A 15,924-nucleotide genomic window follows, 5' to 3' on the forward strand; every position below is an offset into this window, starting at 1 on the left:
TTTCGACAGAACAGTAGGGTTAGAATCCTGGTCATATGGACCGAAAGTAATTGAAGGAAATGGAAAAGAAAAAAACCCTCTAAAAAATATTCTTCCTGAAAACTTTGGGAGTAAGAAAAGGAAGAGAGAAAAGACAGGTGCCAGGGATGGAAGCAAGGTTAAAGAAAGACATTTTCCAGGGCGCCTGGGTGGCTCAGTGGGTTGGGCCTCTGCCTTTGCCTCAGGTCATGATCTCAAAGTCCTGGGATCGAGTCCTGCATCGGGCTCTCTGCTCAGTAGGGAGCCAGCTTCCTCCTCTCTCTCTGCCTGCCTCTCTGCCTACTTGTGATCTCTCTCTGTCAAATAAATAAATAAATCTTTTAAAAAAATAAATAAAATAATAAAAAAAGGAAAGACATTTTCCAGATGGGGAAGTAGTGAGCGTACTTGTACACAGAGGAAGGAGTGGGTGAAGAGACTGAGCGGAACATGGAAGGAGCCATGTCCTGGGAGACTGCAGAGTTGGGTAGGGGAGCATGACTTCCTCAGAGACAGGAGGACACAAGAGAGGACAGATGAGATCCAAAGGCATTCTGAATTGGCACAGAAGGGCACATGCTCTGTCACTTGCTGACGTGGAGAGAAGGTGGTATGAAGACCACGTGCTTCAAGTGGATTTGATCTTCTTGATAAACAAGAAGTCTGGCTGTGTGCTGGTGGGTGTAACCAGAGGTTCTATGTGAAGATCTGAAAGAATCATTCTAACAGATGGTCCATAAGCCAGTAAGACATGAAGGAAAGATTACCAACAGCAGTGGCCCAAATGACGTCAGGCTGAATGAATTTGAGAATGATGGGCCCAGTTATTACGGTTTTCTGCCTTTCTCCAGCAGCCTGATTCTTGCACACCCTGTTGCTAAGGGATGGGATCAAGGATATTTCCTTCTAGAAGCTTCCATTTGGTAATGAAGGAGAGTTCTATGCTGTGGACCACAGGATATACATACGTCTCTTTTCTTTACTAAGAAAGCCTTTGCACCAAAAGCTGTCCTTCGAGGTCCTCTCCTTTCAGAAAGGAGAACACTGCCCACCTGCTTTTGGCCACAAAGGTTTGGGGAGTTGGGTGATTACAGTGTGTCAGCCACCTCACAACATGGTCTTCAAAGATCCCTCCCTTCTCTGATTCTCTTCACAGGGATGGCCTCATTAGTAAAGACGAAATGATGGCTTACTTTCTGCGAGCTAAGTCCCAATTACACTGTAAGATGGGACCTGGATTTGTCCACAATTTTCAGGAGATGACCTATCTCAAGCCAACCTTCTGCGAACACTGTGCAGGATTTGTAAGTCCCTTTTCTATTGTTTTCTCTTGTGTGCAGTTATTTGCGCCTCATTCTGAGAAGATAGGAAGATGATACCCCAACCGAGTTCATTGTCTGCTTTAGATCAGAAGTAAACTATGATGGCTCCCTGAAATTAAAAATTAAGTTAAAAACAAAAGCAAAATCTGCAGGTTTCATTGTGTTCTTTCTAGGAACGCTGGGCTGGTGACAGGAAGGGATGGCGAGGATTGTTAACTCAAGAGAGCAGTTTGTTAATCCCTGCCAACGAAAGGCTCTGCCCAATGAGCCTTGGCATTCATCGTTAATACTCATAGTAGGTGCAATTAAGGGGGATTATTTATCTTAGCCAGTTCCTCCCAGTTCTTGTTTCATGTGCTGTCAGTCACTAGAAATCTATCAGGGCATGGCTGAATGATTCATAACTCAAAAGGAAAAAAAAAATCTTTTTGGAGAGAAGATGGTTATAATAATAAATAACATTTATTTGGCATTTGACAGTAATGAAGTACTTCCATGCATGTTAGTGTAATTAATCCTCATAACTAGCTCATGAGGTGAATACTTCCTTCTCTCCATTTGCCTATTAAGACAAAGGGGTCCAGAGAGGAAGGATAAAGGATCATACAGCCTGTAATTACCAGAGCCAGGACTCAAATGCAGGTGTCTTGACTCTAAATCCCTTGCTCTACGTATACCATGGCACGAATGAAGATTGTACACTCTGTTCCCCCACATTTGATAATTCTTTAGCAGCTAAGCGCAGCGTTGGCCCTGATATTGAACCAAGAGTCATGGGCCCTGAAAGTCGAATTGTTACCCAAGTTTAGAAGATGAAAATGTGGTTCTCCAGATGCAGGTGGCCCAGCACCCAGCCTGAAGATTGCTTCTTCATCCAGATGCCAAAGCTCAGTTGTGTTAGCTTCATTCAACCATTTAGGTTCTACTGGTGACCCATTTGAATTCACAGCTACTACTGCAAAAATTAGACTTTTCCCATCCTAGGCTGGAAGGACTGGCTTTGAGGGGCCCAAGGACAGGAGTTTGTGTTCAAGCACACACACACACACACACACACCCCAAGAATGGGTAAATAAGAGGTAGTAGTCACCTCAAAGATGGCCCCAGGGGGTCACTGCAGCTGATGTGGTCAAGGGGCAAGGCCAGCTCAACCAGCTGTCTTTGCCCACCCCAGAGAAGGAGAGATTCTATTTCTGTCAGCTTAACCATTCGAATTTTATCGCCTGACCACTTTATCATACAACAAATATGTCCCCTTTTTCATGTTTCTATCCTCTGATGGGAATTTTTGTTTGTATCTGACGTGAAAAATGCTAATATGGGATAGGGCCACATGAAGCTCTTCTGCAGAGCAGGGCCCAGGGAATCTGTTAGGCCATGGCATAGCTCCACCCAAAGTCAGGTTGAGACATCTGCTCTTTGGTATGGTGTGAGAGCTGGTGGGCTCTTATCAAAGGTCAAGGTCTTATCCGTGCCCTACAGTCCTTCAGGGTATCTCTTCCTTCTATGGAGCCACGGGTTCTGTAGAAGGAACAGCAAGGAATCTTTCCCAGGAGTTTCCACACTCCCCTTCCTGACTCATCAGAGCAGGTTTGCTGGTATCATGTTCTTGATGCTTCTGTGATAAGGTAGAAAGCTCTGGACTTGGAGTCTGGGACCCTGACTTTGAATCTCAAGTCTGCCCTTTTTAAGTTTTTGTCCTTGAGCAAATTACGGATCATCTTTGAGTCTCTGTTTTCCTATCTGGGAAAGGAGGTTTAAACTTACCATATCATAGAACACCTCGGTGTCTCAGTAGGTTGGGCATCTGCCTTTGGGTCAGGTCATGATCTCAGGGTCCTGGGACTGAGCCTCATGTCAGGCTCCTTGCTTAGAAAACAGTCTGCTTCTCCCTCTCCCTCTGCACCTCCCCCTGCTCATGCTCTCTCTCTCTCTCTCAAATAAAAGAAATCTTTAAAAAAAAAACTTACCATGTTGTTATGATAATTAAATGATATCAAGCATGCTCAGAGTTAATACTTCTCTTTTAAAAGTATTCCATGATTAATTTTAGAGTTTAACTGAAAATAAGTCATTTAAAGTTTTAATAGCCCTTTTTATTCTTTAAAATATATTTAATTTCGTGGATGTGATTTAATTTAATCTTTACACACGCGCGCACACACACACACAAACACACACAAAGTCATTGATTTTCAACAGGAATTTATAAGTTTAGATGTGTCACTGAAAGAATTGCAGGTGAAGGCAAGGAATCATTTTTCTGTGCCAGGACCACCTGCTTTTAAAATAAATTCCATTTTAGGGGTCAGCAAAACAAACATGATTTGAAGTATATGTATCTTAGAATTAGAATTCCCAAACTGAACGAGTTTTGCTATTCTCTTATTTTGGGATCTGGGAAGGTAAGTGACTTCTGTACAATTGCAGGGAGCATTAGCAGAAGGATCATGAGTCGTGTACACTCATGTGCACTGGACTCCCAGTCCAGTGCTCTTCACACCATAGTCCCTCCAAATCCTAAAGCAACCTGAGCTCTGAAATCAAAGGACTGTAGGAAATAGTCCTATACACCCATCTCCATGAGGTCCCTGTCTCCGGTCATGGCTGGCACACTGACCCAGAGCCTCTTCCTGCCTTGTGTTGTCTCCTAGTCATTAGCATTAGCAAGCAGTGCCCGGAGTGTCCCTCCTGATAGGACGCAGGCTTCATTCTGTGTTTTCTAGCAGTTCCTGCAACTATGCTAATACTGTGCCATATCTGGACATTAGAATTCTTCTTAAATCTTAACCTTCCTTGTCCTAAATCGGTGGTTTTTGCTCATACACAAAACACCCAGAAGCAGTGGCTTCCTGTCCTTCCCTCCTGTGACCCAAGTCTTTGTTCCCTGCTCACTAGCAGCAAGACCTTGCCAAGTGGCTTCACCTCTCTAGAGCCCGGTCTATACATACGTAGTGTTCAGCGAGTGAGTACACATAAAAAGCTTAAGACCGTGCCTCTCACACAACCGAAGTTCAATATGTTAGCTGTCATTATTATGGTTATTTCTATCATCAAGGGCTCTGCGAGGAAACAGTGTCTTATCACTGCAGAGTTTCCCAGATGTGGGACCTTGCAGATTATTTAATGTTCTGGACCATCCCACTCACCTTTTATGCGAGAGAAGCAAACTAGATTATGTTGAAGATCCCTGAATCTCTGACATGCTATGATTACCCCAATGCCACTTCCCTTTTCTATATAGACTGCTCCTGACCTCTTCCCGTCACTGAGTTACTGAGGCCTTGCTTCCAGTTAGTTGTCTTAATAATCCTTCTTTCCCAGAACACATTTCCATCTTAATAATGTACTCTGAAGGACCTGATAACTTTTTTTTTTAAAGATTATATTTATTTATTTGTGTGAGAGAGAAAGCACAGGCAGGCAGAGTGGTGGGCAGAGGCAGAGAGAGAAGCAGGCTCCCGGCAGAACAAGGAGCCCGATGTGGGACTCGATCCCAGGACCCCGGGATCATGACCCGAGCCGAAGGCAGTGGCTTAACCGACTGAGCCACCCAGGCATCCCAGGACCCCATAACTTTTAAGACTCAAAGGAATCACTTTCCACTGGTGGAATTTCCGGGTCAGAGGGTAAGGATCAGTCTTCTTGATGCCTCAAGTCACTTCACACTAGCAACTCTTCATTCTTCTTACAGGGAGGGTCGTGATAACCCCACTCAGGGCATTGGTCCCCTATCACACGTGTAAATGACACCGCCATCAGCCCTAGTAGGCCACCGGCCTTGTTTCTTTCAAAATCATTTTATTAAATAGATACTAGTCACCTAACCTAACCACTAAAAGGTTAAAAATGGGAGTTCTTCCAGCTTGGGTTAACCCCACTGAATTCATCAATATTATATGTTTCTGTTTGGGGGACCCACGTGCCATGCTGAGGGAGACACGGGGAAGAACACGGTGTGTCAGGAGGGCGAACACACTACCCGCAGGACGATCCTCTGAATCAGTTGGGCAAACACCCCCCCCTTCTTAAACTGTGGGCCCCTGCATCTCTCCTGAGACACTCCTCACTTCCTACATCCTGCTTCCTGTGTGGTTGGCAGAATCGTAGCCTTAACTGCATCAACCTGAGCCCTGACACAGGCCAAACACTGAGCAATCAGAGAATGGATACATAAACAAATAGATCTTTTCCCTTTTCCGTATTCTTTCAAGATACAAATGCTACTTTGAAAAGAACCTAGTGCCACGCAAATGCTTTAGTGGGATATACGTCCCCATCCGTTGCCTAATTTCCTGTAGGGGGCGCCATGAGCAGCTGGAGTGATTCAAAGGAAGGCAGAGGGAGCTGGGGGCTTCCAAAAACAGTGGGAGTTTCCCCCTGTGCATTGTGCTGAGAGCGCATCATACCAAAGTCCAATAAATGTACCCTTGTCAGTTTCCCATCCCGGCTCCCATTTGGCTTCCAGAAAGAAAAGGGAAGCAAAGCTGTTATCACCCCAGCTGGAGTGAGCTTCTGTCTGACAGGAAGGGTGTCAGGATCAGCTACATCCTGTTTGTGCTCTGCCAACCATCATGCTTCCCAAGACTTACTTCCTTCTCTCTGGCTGGCGGGGGGGGGGGGGGGGGGGGGGGGGGGGGGGGGGGGGGGGGGGGGGGGGGGGGGGGGGGGGGGGGGGGGGGGGGGGGGGGGGGTGGGTGTGCGGGGGGGGGGGGGGGGGAGATTGGGGGGGGATGGGGGGGGGCGGTTGTTTGTTTGTTTGTTTGTTTCCAGATTTTAATTCAGGTTCTCTGACATTCTTTTGTCTCTTGTTACAGCTTTGGGGCATAATCAAGCAAGGATACAAATGCAAAGGTAAATCAATGTTATTTTGTAAAATTTTAAAATGTGACATTTGGGGCAGGAATCAAATCTGTCTGATGAAACCACAAAAACTCTTGGCATCATAGAGAACCCTGTTCTTTGGGCCACGGGCAACTGAAGAGATAACACATCTAGGAAGGAAAATCCAATAACCTGGAATTTTGGAGAGTCCCAATTGGAATTTTATAATTTGTTGCAAGAGCAAGCAAACCACCCTTATCAACCCACACACATGTGGCCCCATCTCTAGGATAACTTATGAATCCTCAGCACAGATTTAGGGTGGGGGTTCTGGAGTGGGACAGGCCTAACCAAAATACCTTATAAAAGAACTTTGTCCTTCATGGGAATAAGCAGACACTCATTCCCATAATATGTATGCCTTTCTATCTGCTCTCATAGGTAGCTTTTCCTATCTCCACCAAATCACAGATGATGATGAGAAAAGAAGGAAGCCTTAAAACTTATTTTTGTCCCTTTCAGTGAATTTGTTCATATAGTTCCCCCATTTAATTGAAATTTAGAAACAAATAAATATGTACTTGATATATAAATATCAATCAAGTATATCAAGTATAAATATATACTTTATAAAGCAATACAAATTCATCTCAATAAGCACTCAGGACTTTGTTACTATGTATGCATATATGATCATCATTTATTACTGGTGTTTATGAAATTGCTGGACAGGTAATGCACATTATTTATACTGGTGGTTTTAAGAATCTGACAATGCTCTTGAAAGATATAGCTACAAAAGGAAACATCTTCATCACAGAATGCCTTCAGATTAATACTATTCCTTTATGGTACCTTCCCCCCCCCCCCCAGCTCTTTTTCAGCATTTGGCCCTTGTGTTGTATGAACAGAGTTCCCTGAAGCTAGATTAGTCTCAAAAACCTTCCCTTTAATTTCTGGTATTCGTTGTCTGAGTATAACTTGGATTTTTACTTGCAAGCTGCAAAGATACTGCAGTATCTTATCACCTAGCCATAGTTTTATTCTGGTTTCTGACCCTTATCCTCTAAAAAGACACATACACCACACACACACACACACACACACACACACACACACACACTTTTATGAAGACAAAAATCAATTAAGCCCTTGGATCATCTTTGTATATACAGTATTTTCTCTTAAAGGCAATGGAATAAAAAACCTAATTAAAATAGATTGAACATTTCATTATAATTTGGTCTTTCCATGATGTCATTACAAGAGCATTTGAAATAAGACCATTTGGGGGGAAAGCAAGCATTAGAAAGAATTAGAAAGGTCCTGTTTGATAGTGAGCAAGAAATATGCTCTTTAAATTGATCCTATCTGTTCAGTTATTCTAAGAGAAATGTAGGACCCTCTATGGGAACTAATTGTGTTGCTCTTTTCCAAAGCAGCCAAAGTTTTCTACCCCAAATAGCAATTAATAGTCTACTTTGTTAACTAAAGCGATCTAATGGGACTTTTTCACAGTCTGCTGCTGTTTCAAAGCCATAGTCAAATCTGGAACCTGACCCTGGGCATAAGCCCACCTTGTTTTCTGTTTCTATGGCAAAGAAAGAAAGCAGGAGATAAAATCACTTGTTCTGGAAAAGATTTGGAGGAATGAAGAAGAATAAAAAAAAAAATGCAAGTGAATACTGAATGAACACCTCGCTATGACTGATCAGAGGTGGCTGTTGGTCCTGGGGCGACACTGGAAGCTGGGGTTTCTTTCCCTCATTCTGGCTCAGGGAGCCTCTTGGTGGAGAATCTGTCTGGGCCTGGGAGAGAACCCCAATCCCATGGGATTTCCATTCTGTTTGAAGCAAAGGCAACTCCCCAGTAGGTCTGTCCCCTGCTGGTTTGCTCCCTAGCACCTCAGTGAATTGTGCAGAGGAAGAAGTCGAGGAAATGTGAGAGAAACGCCAAGAAGGCTAACAAGCCCCACTGGCCCTTTTCCAGCCCCTGGCCACACCCTGCAGGCCTTGGCCGGACTCTGAGTCAACATAGGAAGGGAGACGGGAGGCCACAGCTGGCAGCTCAGGTGGCACCCGGGAAGCCCAGGCAGCACCCGATGCCCATGGTTCCCACTAATCATCTGTGATACTGTGGAATTTTTCAGACTGTGGAGCCAATTGTCACAAACAGTGCAAAGACCTCCTGGTTCTGGCCTGCAGGAGACTGACCCGGGCGCCCTCCTTGGGTAGTAGTCATGGGTCACTGCCTGGAAGTCCCTCGCTGCCCCCAGGTAATAGCCTCTGCTTTCTTTTCTACCTTGATTTCTTTCTGCTCGCCTTCTTGCATTTGGGCTTCCATTGGGTTCTGGATCTGCACCTGGTCAGTGTCATTATCGACATCCAGACCTACTTCCGGGAGGGTAGCTATGGCTACAGCCTTGACGCCCACTTGCTGCTCTCTGCTTTCGGGTCTCACTGCTACGCAACTTCCCTGCAGCCTATTTGGGTCTGCCTCTGGTCTGTGCCCCTAGGGCCTTGACCATCAGACTCCTGTTGTTTGCCCCAGCTTTGATGGTTCGCTCGAAAGTGATCAGATGTCAAATAATCACAACAGCCTTCCCCCACTCTAGTGCAGGATGAGGTGTTCGAGTTCCCTGGCGTCGCTGCTGGACACCGAGACCTGGACAGCAGAGCCATCACACTGGTCACAGGCTCTTCTCGCAAGATCTCCGTGCGGCTCCAGCGGGCTACCACCAGCCAGGCCACCCAGACTGAACCCATATGGTCCGAGGCTGGCTGGGGGGACTCAGGGTCCCACACCTTCCCCAAAATGAAATCCAAATTCCATGACAAAGCAGCAAAGGACAAAGGTTTTGCCAAGTGGGAAAACGAGAAGCCCAGAGTGCAGGCTGGCGTGGATGTTGTTGACCGGGGCACGGAGTTCGAGCCTGACCAGGATGAAGCAGATGCGGGTGAGACAAGACAGGACGGTGAGGTCAGTGCTGGGTCAAACCACAAGTAATATCGCAAGAAAGAAAATGAGAGGGGCGGAGATGAGCATTATAGTGAGTCCAGGAGACAGCCAGTTTTGCGAACCGAATCGTTAGGCATTAACACATACCACTTTCCATCTTGCTGTTGGCTAGTTTTGTGATCCCAGGAAAATGACTTCTTCTCTTTGCAGCACAGTTTCATCATGTCTAAAATGGAACCAGATGGATTCTAAGGCTTAGTGAGGCTGCCATTTCTAGGTACTGAAATGATGTCCCAGGGATCCATGACTTACTGCGTGTATCCAAGAGACCAGTGCCCTGTACCAACCAGTGTAGTTTTCCAAGCTAGAATCAGGGCCAAACTCGGGATCGGGGAGGGAGAGTGATGGGTAATGGAAGCAAAAGATTTGCAGATAGAGAAGCAGCATTGGAAACTCTTGCCCTCAATTAAAAATTTAAAAAAAAAAAAAAAAGGCTTTTGACAGCATCATGGAGAAGGGGGTGGTGAGAAGCAGAGACATGAGCGCCTCAAGGTTCTATAAGCCAGGCTCTGGCTCCACATAAATATTACAGTCACATCTTCCAAGCATATGGAATTTGTTAGAATAAGCAGAAAATATAAATTGATTCAAGATAGACGTAGATAAATTTATTAGTCAACAGTCCGTAGTATATTAAGAAAAAAGATTTGGGGAAATTGGTGTCGTATTCCTAACCTTTCAAGCAGTGCCATGGAGGGCAGCCATCGCCTCTCTATGGAGTCGTTGTCATAAACAGAATTATTGGGTTAGGCAAAGATCCTACTGGATCAAGCCAGTACTCTTTATTCTTATGGGTGGTCCTCCACATTCCATTCTGTAAGTCACCTAAACACACAGTCTCCTTGGTTTCCCACCATGAGAAAAACCCCAATGACCTTTAACCAAAATTCCTCTAGTTCCTTCCTCATTGAAGACAATTAATAAGGAGGCCACAATTTATCTTCAGTTTTAGGCAGTTTACTGTAAGTTCCTGCTGAGCCATTTCTTTTTCCTTTCTTTAACACCAACTTTTGAAAACAACATAATTGAAACCTCATTTATGTACTATAAAACATACTCATTTAGGGGCGCCTGGGTGGGTGCCTCAGTGGGTTAAGCCTCTGCTTTGGCTCAGGTCATGATCCCAGATCCCTGCTCAGTGGGGAGCCTGCTTCTCTCTCTCTCTCTCTCTCTCTCTCTCTCTCTCTGTGCCTCCCTTTCTGCCTACTTGTGATCTCCCTCTGCCTGTCAAATAAATAAAATCTTGAAAAAAAAAAAAAACCCACATACTCATTTAGACTGTATATATAAGGTGCCTGGGTGGCTCAGTGGATTAAGCGGCTGCCTTTGGCTCAGGTCATGATCCCAGGGTTCTGGGATCGAGCCCCACATCGGGCTCCCTACTTAGTGGGGAGCCTGTGTCTCCCTCTCCCTCTGCCTGCCACTCTGCCTACTTGTGCTCTCTCTATTTCTGTCAAATAAATAAATAAAATCTTTTAAAAAATAAATAAATAAAGTGTATATATGATTCATTGGTTTTCAGTAGTCACAGAGATATACAACCATCGTTACAATCTAATTACAGAATTTTTATATCATCCTCTGGGGGTGCCTGGATCGTTCAGTTGGTTGAGCATCCGACTCTTGATTTTAGCCCAGGTCATGATCTCAGGGTCGTGGGATCATACCCCACATCAGGCTCCATGCTCACTGTGGAGTCTGCTTGTCCCTCTCCCTCTATTCCTCTCTCCACCCCCTCGTGCTCTCTCTCGCTCTAAAATAAGTAAGTAAATTAAATTGTTCAAAAAAAGAAAAAGAACATTTACATCATCTCTGAACATACCCATTAGCAGTCACAGCTCATCTCCCCTACCTCATCCCAACCCTAAGTAAACCACTAATTTACTCTCTGTCCCTATAGATTTGCAATGCCAACTTTATTTTTTAACATTTCTTCGTTGATCATCTTGGCAAATATTTCAGTCCTATCCTTCCATTTCTTCTACTGGCCTGGCATAGTTCAAACTGGGAATATAAAGGTGAATAAGAAAATGTTCCTGATACTATGACAGAAGAAGATATTCTAGGGGAAGAGATCTTAACTTGCAGTCTCAAGAAGGGCCTTAAGGAATTCATGAAACTGTATTATATTTTATGTGAAATTATGGATATATGCTCATTTTGGAAAAAGGGTCCACAGCATTGAGCAGATGCTTAAGGGGGTCTATGGCCCCCCCAAAAAAGTGAGAAACTGCTGTGCAAGATTCTTTGAAATAGTGCTAGTCATTCCTTACTGCCTCAGCCTATAGAGGTTGTTTCCATGAGCAATGTAGTTATAATTAAAATCTCAGGAAAAACAAGAGATTCTATGGGCAGAGTCATAGGATGCCTACCTAGAGCTTTCAAGATGGTGCTCACCTTGTAGACCACCTCTGAATTCAGGGGAGTACCTGCTTTTGCTTAATAAATAGTGAAATCAGCTATGAGCTCACTTCTATTCTCCTAGCACTGCAGGGTACTTAAACTTTGCTCCGGGACTAGGAGAAATTCATGGCCTGTTCAATGTAGGACAATCATTTACATGAGTAGGATTTCCTGATCTTCAGTCTTTATAAGGAAATAGAGACAAAGATCTGGATTTTTTTAATTTTATTTTATTCTTTGAAAATTGAGTATTTATATTCAAGTATTGTCTTATCCTTTCAATTTTCTCATGTCATAAATCATAGGGATGGTTCACTGACTACTAGTATTTAATTTCATGTGTGCTAATTAAAGAACACAATATGTTTGTATATGTAATGCATATGGTATACAGTGTCCTCATCCAAATCAGTAACAGATGAAAAGATAATTACCTTGTTGAGGAAAAAGGAAAAAATGTGATGAAATTACATCAGAGTTGAATACGTAGACAAAGGGGTTTTCATATTTAAGAACTTTTTTCTGCCAGGCAAGGAAATGACTGGCATTCAGAGAAGTGATCTACAGATTTATTATGTAGACTCAGATAATGTCTGTGATCCAATGAGTAAAAACGAGAAACTGACAGAAAAGAAAGCTATGTTTGTAATCTGTGTATTTCCTTTGGTGGAGTTCCAGGATTTAAACTCATTTTAAAATTTGAGGGTCTGAACATTTTTTGTGACTATGCATATCATTTCACCAATGATCACTGAGGCACTGGATGGCAGGGACAAATGTCAGGTCATGATTGCTCTCTTGGCAGTGAGAACATGTCTATTTTCCTTATAATGCTTCTTTGTTTTCCCTTATCTTCTGTTAAGTTAAATCTAGCTAACAAATATTGTAGAAGGGCTAGGAAATCCTGGAGTAAACAGTCTGATATGTTTATGTATCTCTCTCCCTATGTATCTCTCTATATATCTATGCAGATCCATATTGTTTTCCTTCACAGATTTTCTCAGTGTCCTTATACAGATTTATGCTGTGGATTTCTAAGAGGGAAACTTCAACAAGAAGGGTTTCATAGACCAGTGTCTTGGGATGCACCTTATTTAGGGGGCGTTAATGTGAAGGACCTTGTTGGACTCCATAAGATTTAAGATTTCATTAGCCAGGTAGATAGACTACATGGTCTTTTCATTCCCTCTAAATCTTAAGGGTACAAAGTACTGATGATTTGAGATGTTCCCTCAAATGTAACCAATAAGCCACTATCTAAGAATATTCTTGTTTGGTTAAATGTGACCCAGCCATACAACAGATTCTGATTCATATTTCAGGATGGCTGACTTCGGGCTGAGGACACTGGAGGCAATAATGTCAGCATTTGGAAGGAGCACGATGAGAAAGTCTGAAGAATTCTCCAACTCAGGAAGTTATCTGAAAAGATATCTTGGACTTTTACTGCCTGATAACTCCATGGGTTTCCCTGATTGGACTATGGGACCGAGGATTTACCATATGAACTATTTATTTCCTCCTCCCAAGCCCTAGTTCAGGTGTCACCAGGTCTGGGTGATGTAGTTGGTAGATGTCTCCTGTATCTTTCCCATTTATATATGAGTGAAGTGAAAGCCTTTCTGCATGTACTTGATACACGTTCTCTAAACTCTACTTTTTTGTGAGAAGATTATTTCAGTATTTTTGTAAACTTCTGGTGGAGGAGAAGTCAATTTAGAGGGGTTTTGTTGTTGTTGTTGTTTTGTGCTTTTGGGATGGGACCAGGACTTATTTTCTTGAGAGACAAGAAAGCTCTTTAGATCCTGGAATGAGGTGTTTCTTCTAACACAAGGAGATGTTTACATTGTTCTTATCCTACAGTGGCTATTACAATGTGTAACAAGTCATACATTTATATTCACATAAGTCTTACTAGTTCTGCATCATAAGGAAGCTATGACAAGCCATGAAAACTCTCCTGATATTTATAATTGTTGTGAGGGAAAATTAAGTGTACTTGTCTTAGCTGACTAGGTTTAGCCGTCTTTCTTAAGACTCCCGTTAAGATTGCCAGTAAAAAAAAATATGGAGAGTGATTACAAAATCAATTAAGTTTTCGGGTAATAAAATTTAGGAGAAAAGCAAACCACTTAGTGAAATGAAAAACAACCAGCAATTCTTTAAAAACTCAAAACAGTTTTAAGAACTTTATTAAAAATGAAAAATTTGGGTTATAAAAGAGAGCTTTTGTCCTCTTCCTAAGAAATTTCCATCCATAATTAAAGAATAGTCATAGAAATCAAATCATCAGGAACCACCTTGGATTAATACTATTTCATTTCAGCTTTTAAAGTACCAGTATTTTCAATGTCTCCCTTTGACCTAAACAACTAGGCATGGGTCTGGTTTTTACATGATTAGAGGACAAAGAACTTAGTTCAAGGTGTTCAAATAGGGAAAATAGATTGAGCCACTGGACAAGGGGAATGACCTGCTGCCATGTGGCCAGTGAGAAATTGTATCCACAGAAGTGCACTGGGGTTCATTGGGAGTTCAGATGTGTCTACCATGTAAGGCTGAATTTATTTCTGTTTGGCGCAGTCACTTCAGTAAAGAAATACCTTTCTTCTTTTTTTCCATTATATAAAATTGAGGACAGTTCTACTCACCCAACACTTGACCACCTGCTTGGGGCAGGTCCTGTGGTAGATGCACAAAGACAAGCAACATTTGATTTCTACCCTCTGGAGAGATGGTGCCTTAAAGTACACTTCTGGATTTGCTAGGACAGACTTAATTGTGCCAAACAGATTGAGAAATCGATTTGCAGAAATATTGCAAATTAAATGAAGTTATTAATTGAGGGAGCTTTGAATAAGCTACGTAATAAGAGAACTCACCGTTTGCAAAGCACCTCAGAAAGCAAGCAGCCATCCCCAAGTGTTGGCTCTGTGTGTATATATTATCTATTCCTAGTCACAAATGCAATGAAATACAAACAGAAAATGGCAATTGAAGTACATGAAACATTCTTGTTTTGTTTTTTTTTTTAATTTTAAGAAAATTCAGGAAGAAAACTTGGATTGTTCTTTTTCCTCTCAAAGCGATTATTACACTCGTCACTTAGTTTGGGTTAGTTTTGAGTTTTCATATATAAGAAGAGTTTTATATTGTCAGCCTTCCTGTGACAAAGATGCTAAATGTACTTCAACTAAAAAAGAAATAAATATGAACAACAAAGAAAATGAAACAAACGTATATTTGTGTGCAGACGTGTATACACACACAGGTACACACACACACTGCTGTTACGAATTTGCTAAAGAAGAATCTGTGTCCACAATGAAGCTTCTTTGTAATGTTGGTTACGTTATTTACTCACAATCAGTGGTGACTCTAAGGTTTCTGATCTGTCAGTTTCCCATTATCAGTAAGATAAGTAAATTCGGCAAACCCACAGTGAAGGGAAAAGAACTATGACGTCTGGTTCCTCCAGACCTCCCTTTTGTAGCTTTAATGATCATTAATACCTTTTAGGTGAAAGGCAAAAGCGAAACCAGATTCTTTACAGTGACTGTCATTAGATACCAGGAGAGAGTATGTTAGACGCTGCAACTGGGACTACCTTGAAGAATGTACAAATTGGACTGATGCTTTTTTTTTTTTTTTTTTTTTTTAAAGATCTGCCTAATCAGAGGGTGGACCTAGTTGTTGTTGAACACTTTAGGTTAGTGGTGGCCTCCTGATGCAATAATATCCCCAGATGTCCAGGGTAATGGAGTCTTTCCAAAGGTCCAAAGGGCTTGCTGTGTAACAGTGAAGGCAGGACTCCTATGTAAGGGAGCACCCAACTGTTGTTGGTGGTAGAAACCTTAGCATTCCTAAAACAAACACACTGATTTTTGATTAAGGAGGTAAATTCGGTGAAGAGAGATATTGCAACATGCCGCTGGCATATAATTCGCAATCAGATTTAAATCCTGTCTCTGGGGGTGCCTGGGTGCCTCAGTGGATTGAGCCGCTGCCTTTGGCTCAGGTCATGATCTCAGGGTCCTGGGATCCAGTCCCACATCGGGCTCTCTGCTCAGCAGGGAGCCTGCTTCCCTCTCTCTCTCTCTGCCTGCCTCTCTACCTACTTGTGATCTCTCTCTGCCAAATAAATAAATAAAATATTTTAAATAAATAAATAAATCCTGTCTCTGAAAAAAAAATTAAAAAAATAAATCCCGTCTCTGCCAGTTATAGTTGTGAAACCCTGGGCAAGTCGTGTACATCTGTTGGAGGCTCAATTTCCTCCTTTGACAACAAGAGATTTCACCACCTTCCTCAACTACTTCACAGAGCTGTTGGAAAGATC

At 42.7% G+C, this 15,924-nt stretch overlaps 1 protein-coding gene across 7 annotated transcripts in view; it reads left to right on the forward strand.

Annotated features, from left to right (window-relative positions):
• The window catches only part of RASGRP3 (RAS guanyl releasing protein 3), a 107,509-nt gene extending 92,692 nt beyond the window's left edge, over positions 1 to 14,817 (forward strand). For 6 of the 7 annotated variants that reach the window (XM_004765467.3, XM_004765468.3, XM_004765464.3 and 3 more), the window contains 5 exons: positions 1,175 to 1,322; positions 6,158 to 6,194; positions 8,314 to 8,439; positions 8,779 to 9,143; positions 12,908 to 14,817. In XM_004765467.3, the coding sequence (XP_004765524.2) occupies positions 1,175 to 1,322; positions 6,158 to 6,194; positions 8,314 to 8,439; positions 8,779 to 9,143; positions 12,908 to 12,916 (685 nt within the window). In that variant the 3' untranslated portion in view covers positions 12,917 to 14,817. The remainder of the gene's footprint in view (positions 1 to 1,174; positions 1,323 to 6,157; positions 6,195 to 8,313; positions 8,440 to 8,778; positions 9,144 to 12,907) is intronic. The other variant, XM_004765469.3, reaches the window with a different exon arrangement.
• The last annotated feature ends 1,107 nt before the right edge of the window (positions 14,818 to 15,924 follow it).

Source organism: Mustela putorius, unplaced genomic scaffold (genome assembly GCF_011764305.1).
Source record: "Mustela putorius furo isolate JIRA1106 unplaced genomic scaffold, ASM1176430v1.1 tig00000281_pilon_pilon_pilon, whole genome shotgun sequence".
NCBI lineage: Eukaryota > Metazoa > Chordata > Mammalia > Carnivora > Mustelidae > Mustela > Mustela putorius.